Source organism: Chiloscyllium plagiosum, unplaced genomic scaffold (genome assembly GCF_037043375.1).
Source record: "Chiloscyllium plagiosum isolate Xiang-an unplaced genomic scaffold, Cpla_swu_hap1 HiC_scaffold_1, whole genome shotgun sequence".
Taxonomy (NCBI): domain Eukaryota; kingdom Metazoa; phylum Chordata; class Chondrichthyes; order Orectolobiformes; family Hemiscylliidae; genus Chiloscyllium; species Chiloscyllium plagiosum.
This window is the reverse complement of record NW_028270139.1, coordinates 124,306,213-124,312,212: the sequence shown is the minus strand read 5'-3', so window position 1 is coordinate 124,312,212 and position 6,000 is coordinate 124,306,213. Positions and strand designations below refer to the sequence as shown.

The 6,000-nt window shown below is 40.0% G+C and overlaps 1 protein-coding gene across 1 annotated transcript in view; it reads right to left on the bottom strand.

Annotated features, from left to right (window-relative positions):
• Positions 1 to 674: 674 nt before the first annotated feature.
• Positions 675 to 6,000, bottom strand: part of nars1 (asparaginyl-tRNA synthetase 1) — a 48,043-nt gene continuing 42,717 nt past the window's right edge. The window contains exons 14-15 of the mRNA XM_043676047.2: positions 3,562 to 3,693; positions 675 to 1,102 (exon numbers count right to left, since the gene is read on the bottom strand). Coding sequence (XP_043531982.1) covers positions 971 to 1,102; positions 3,562 to 3,693 — 264 coding nt within the window. The 3' untranslated portion in view covers positions 675 to 970. The remainder of the gene's footprint in view (positions 1,103 to 3,561; positions 3,694 to 6,000) is intronic.

Here is a 6,000-nt window from a genome sequence, read left to right as displayed (position 1 = left end):
AAGTAGTTAAAAGGCAAATCATTGAATGTTTCTAAGAAGGAATTAGATATAATTCTGCGGACTAAAGGGATCAAAGAGTATGAGGAGAAAGTGGGAACAGGATACCAAGTTAGATGACCAACCATGACCATATAGAATGGTGCAGCAGGCTTGAAGAGCTGAATTCCTGATGATGGGCTTTTGCTCGAAACGCCGATTTTCCTGCTCCTCGCATGCTGCCTGACCTGCTGTGCTTTTCCAGCACCATTCTAGTCCTGACTCTAATCTCCAGCATCTGCAGTATCCACTTCTGCCTTGAAGAGCTGAATGGCCTGCCCCTATTTTTGTATGTTTACATGAGATAAGTTAATCCTGAAATGACCAAGACGTGAACTCAAAACCTTCTGGTTTAAATGGCTTGCTTTATCCTAGATACGAGCAGTGCCATTACTTATTGATAAGGTTATTTTCGTAGCCTAGCCAGGTTCTCTCCGACAGAATCAGAATGAACCTTGAAGTACATAATGTAATGAAACATGCATGATTTTCATAATTCTATAAACAAGTCCTGTTTAGGTGACTGAAGAAGCAAGCAACATTGCAGGAAATCATTCCTTTTCTACTACAATCAGCCATTAATAGTTAATAATGTATATTTTGCAGTAGCAAAGGAATTCAAAAATAAAACTCTTACAAATTGTTAGAATGATTTATTATTGTAAAATTTGAACAAGCATTCTTGATATCAATATTGTACGTGAAGACAAGATAACCTACTGATGACAAAGTGATGTCAATTTCCAGCAGTTAAGCAATTCTTAAAATACAGATAAACAAGACCAAGGATTTAGCTAAGAGTCTGTCCCTGAAATCACAGCCAGTGCTTTCAGATGCTGATGGATCTGCTGATCACTTTACAATTTTCCTTCTTTTTATGCAAGAGATAAAGTACATTAAATTTATTTTATTCCAGTGTTGCACCAAGTCGGTGTTACGGTTTGCACCGTTGAACAAAGCGTGGATACAAACATACGTCACGAATATGGTGTCTGTTGAGAAGCCATGTTAAAAATCGTTCCAGACCCAGGCCATAACCACCATGAGGACAACTGCCATATTTACGCTAGGAGGAATAAGAATACAAATAAAGAACACAAGTGGAAATGAAAAATTTGAAGTCAGTTGAATAGGCATGCACACAATGGAGCGTTTTTATGGCATGAAAACAAGACCTAATCAACTTACTCAAGGTGCCATCAAAGATCCCATTGTATTTTTAGAGCAGCAGGGAGTTGTCCCAAATGCTTTCACAATTGTCACATCTCATTTATTGTAAGTAACATCAAAATTAATTGGGTCTCCTGAAAACTTGAGGGAACTTGATGGCTACTATAATAATTTGCAACATACAAGTACATTTTCCTTTTAATTCAAAAATATGAGGAAGGTTATATAAAAAAAAAATGGTGGTGCTGAGTTTAATTTCAAAGCACCACAGGAGTTATGTTTCCTTTCACCTTTAGCTTCAGTGCTTAGATGTAGTTGTAGATGTTCAGTGGTCCAAGAATTTATTTACTGTCCAGTGACCAACACGTCCAGTGACTGAATGCTGATTATGACAGGATGTTGGCCGGGTGTAGTGCCAACAGCCAAAGAAGGTCAATGTACAAATAGAAAAAAACTAACACCTGTACAGCATCTCCTCATAATATCTTAAAGTCATGCACAGAAATGAATTGTACTGAAATGATTAGCTGCCAGATTTTCCAATTTAACAAGAAACAGCAATGAGAAATAATTAAATTTTGGTTGTTTAGTGTTGCTCAGAGAACTGAATGAATGCATTGCTAAAAAGCACTAGTTATTTAGTCTACAGAAACATCAAATAGGCAGTCAAACTGGGCACTACGCCTTCAGTGATGTACTGAAGTTTTGAACTGAACTCTCAGCTCACTTTTTCAAGTGGTACTTCAAGTTGTAACTATCTGAGTGAAAGGTAAGAATGCAAAGTGAACCAAACTGAAATTGTGTGTACTTCATATCTGATGGGTGGGATTTAGTGCCCTCTGGAGGCAAGTTGAGAGAGGAGGGGGCATTCAATTTGGAGAGAGGTTACCAGATGGGAACTCAAGTCACCTCTGCTAGAAAAGCACACTTTATAACGATAGCTTGTGGATTCCAAAACAGCACTGATGGCAATTCACAGCTGCTGGCCTTTGAGAAGCACTTCATGCAACAGGCAAGTGACATGGTGTTCTCCCTAGGTCTCCAACTGGGGTAAGACTTCTATTAACCAGTTTAAGTACCCTTAAAGAATGACTACTTTTATAAGGTACTAAAAATACAGCTGACATCCATACAACAGTGCCCTCGGGAGAAATCCTCAAAGAGAGGAAATTGGAAAAGAAAATAACGTGGGAAAAAATAATGTGAAATTAGGGAGAACAAATTTGGTAGAGGAATTGAGTTCCGGAGTCCTGAGGTCATGATGCAGTTGTATAAGACTCTGGTACGGCCGCATCTGGAATATTGTGTGCAGTTTTGGTCGCCATACTATAGGAAGGATGTGGAGGCATTGGAACGGGTGCAGAGGAGGTTTACCAGGATGTTGCCTGGTATGGAAGGAAAATCGTATGAGGAAAGACTGAGGCACTTGGGGCTGTTTTCACTAGAGAAAAGAAGGTTTAGGGGTGACTTGATTGAGGTGTACAAGATGATTAGGGGGTTAGATAGGGTCGACAGTATGAACCTTTTCCCGCGTATTGAGTCGGGTATTACAAGGGGGCATAGCTTTAAATTAAGGGGGGGTAGATATAGGACTGATGTTAGGGGTAGGTTCTTCACTCAGCGAGTCGTTAGTTCATGGAATGCCCTGCCAGTAACAGTGGTGGACTCTCCCTCTTTATGGGCATTTAAGAGGGCATTGGATAGGTATATGGAGGATAGTGGGTTAGTGTAGTTTAGGTGGGCTTGGATCGGCGCAACATCGAGGGCCCAAGGGCCTGTACTGCGCTGTATTCTTCTATGTTCTATGTTCTATGTTCTAAATTAAACTTTCGAGATGAAAACTAATGCTCCTAAAATGTTGGCATTATCAAGAAATAAAAAATAGAATCTAAATGTACATGCATGAATTGTGAATTAGAATATTACTACAAGAAATTACAGTGAACTATTACATGGTTATATCGACTCATATTTTAAGCTCACTGTTAAGAGTACACATAGAAACTGTTGGTACAAAGGGAAGGGTTAGATGATGGATAGCAGTGTTGGGAGATGAGTACGTGAAAATGCACTTTTGTCTTTCCATTGATGACTAAGACTGGTAAATACACTTATAGTATAATACTAACCTACACAGGCCAAACGGTACTCCAGCTCAACAGCAATTAACATGGTAAGATTACACAACTTTTGTTTGCATGTAAATGTAGAAAACTAATACATGCAGATACCATCAGAAGGATTACACACAGAACCAAAATAAGTGAAGGACACTTCCTGAAGTCTCCCTATGAAGTGAAAAGGCTGTGAACCACTTTTGATAAATGACCTGGAAAATAAACAATTCCAACTTACCTGGTCAGTGTACCAGTAGTAAGGAGTAGGATCAATGCCTTCACGCTCATAACCTTCCAACAGCTCCTCACTGTCCCAGATACGCATTGACCCTCCCACAATCTCACCAACATTTGGCATTAGGACATCAACCTCAAAATTAAAGGAAAAACATTTTACTTGAGCCGAGTGTTGAAAATTTGGAAAATTACATTATTTTAATTGTCTATGCAACATGGGCATTGCTGGCAATTTTTTGCCCTCATCACTCTCCTTAAAGGGAGATGAGTTGAGGGTATTGATTAGCATGAGTTATTGTATCATTGTTATCAGAGAGACCTGCCTGGGGAGGAGTAGGACTGGCAGCTCAATGTTCTAGGGTATAAAATCTTCAAGCAAAACACGGAGAATCATAAAAGAGGAGGTGGTATCACAATATTGATCAAGGAGTCAGTTACTGCAAAAAAAAAAGGATTAATATATTTGAAGGTTCCTCAATTGATGTCACCTAGGTAAAACTTAAAAACAAAAAGGAAGCAATCACATTGTTGGGAGTGTATGAGACACTGCTAAACAGTCATGGAAAGCTTGAAGGGTAGCTATGTAGGCAAATTTCAGAAAAGTGTAAAAATGACAGAATAATAATAGTAGGGAGTTTCAACATCCTGAACTTTAAATGGAATATACAAGGTATGAAAAACTTCGAGGGGGAGGAATTCTTAAAAAATGTAAAGCCTACATATACAAAGTCCAATGAGACAGGACAGTGTTGGATCTAATTTTAGGAAACAAAGGTGAGCAAGTGGTGAAAGTTGAGAGTGGGAGAGCATTTCTATGAAATTTCTATATTATTAAATTGGAAAGGGCACAGAAAAGGTTTACAAGGACGCTACCAGGAGTGGAGGATTTCAATCATAAGAGGAGGCTGGTTAGGCTAGGACATTTTTCACTGGAGGATAGGAAGTTGAGGGGCAACCTTATATAGGCTTATAAAATCATGAGGGGCATAGGTAAGGTGAATAGCTAAGGTTTTTCCCCTAAGGTACAGGAGTTCAAAACGAGAAGGCATCAGGTGAGAGGAGAAAGATTTCAAAGGGACCGAAGGGGCAACGTTTTTACAGAGGGTGGTTCATATGTGGAATGAAGTGCCAGAGGAAGTGGTAGGTGCAGGTACATTTAAAAAACATTTGGACAGGTACATGAACAGGAAAGGTTGAGAGGGATAGTGCTGGGTCCACTGCATTTGGTTATTTATATAAAATGTTTTGGATGTGAACATAGGAGATATAGTTAGTAAGTTTGCAGATGACACCAAAATTGGAGGTGCAGTGGACAGCAAAAAAGGTTACCTCAGAGTACAACAGGATCTTGACCAGATCGGCCAATGGGCTGAGAGTGGCAGATGGAGTTTAATTTAGATAAATGTGAGGTGCTGCATTTCGGGAAAGCAAATTTTAGCAGGACTTATACACTTAATGGCAAGGTCCTAGGGAGTGTTGCTGAACAAAGAGACCTTGGAGTGCAGGTTCATAGCTCCTTGAAAGTGGAGTCGCAGGTAGATAGGATAGTGAAGGCGGCGTTTGGTATGCTTTCCCTTACTGGTCAGAGCATTGAGCGCAGGAGTTGGAAGATCATGTTGCATTTGTAAGGACATTGGTTAGGCCACTGTTGGAATATTGCATGCAATTCTGGTCTCCTTCCTTTCAGAACGATGTTGTGAAACTTGAAAGGGTTCAGAAAAGATTTACAAAGATGTTGCCAGGATTGGAAGATTTGAGCTATAGGGAGAGGCTGAATAGGCTGGGGCTGTTTTCCCTGGAGAATTGGAGGCTGAAGGGGGAACCTCACAGAGGTTTATAAAATTATGAGGGGCATGAATAGGATAAATAGATAAAATATTTTCCCTGTGGTGGGGGAGTCCAGAACTAGAGGGCATAGGTTTAGGGTGAGAGGGGAAAGATATAAAAGGGACCTAAGGGGCAACTTTTTCACGCAGAGAGTGGTGCACAGAATGAGTTGCCAAAGGAAGTGGTGGAGGCACCTGAATGGGTATATGAATAGGAAGGGTTTAGAGGGATAATGGGCCAAGTGCTGACAAATGGGACTAGATTAGGTTGGGATATCTGGTCAGCATGGATGAGTTGGACCCAAGAGTCTGTTTCTGTGCTGTACATCTCTATGGCTACGATTTGGACAAACACAAGCAAATGGGACTAGTTTAGTTTGGGAAACATGATCGTACAGACTAGTTGGACCAAAGGGTCTATTTCCATGCTATATTTAAGATAGTCATGGCAAAGGATGAAGATCAACTGGAAATAAAAGGCTTTGAACTGGGGGAAAGCCAATTTAAATAGAAGATAGGATCTGGCACCTACTTGTCGGAAAGTCTACATCAAAGCAGTGCGAGTCTTTCAAAAGGGAAATCATGAAAATGCAGGATCAATATATTCTGTAAAA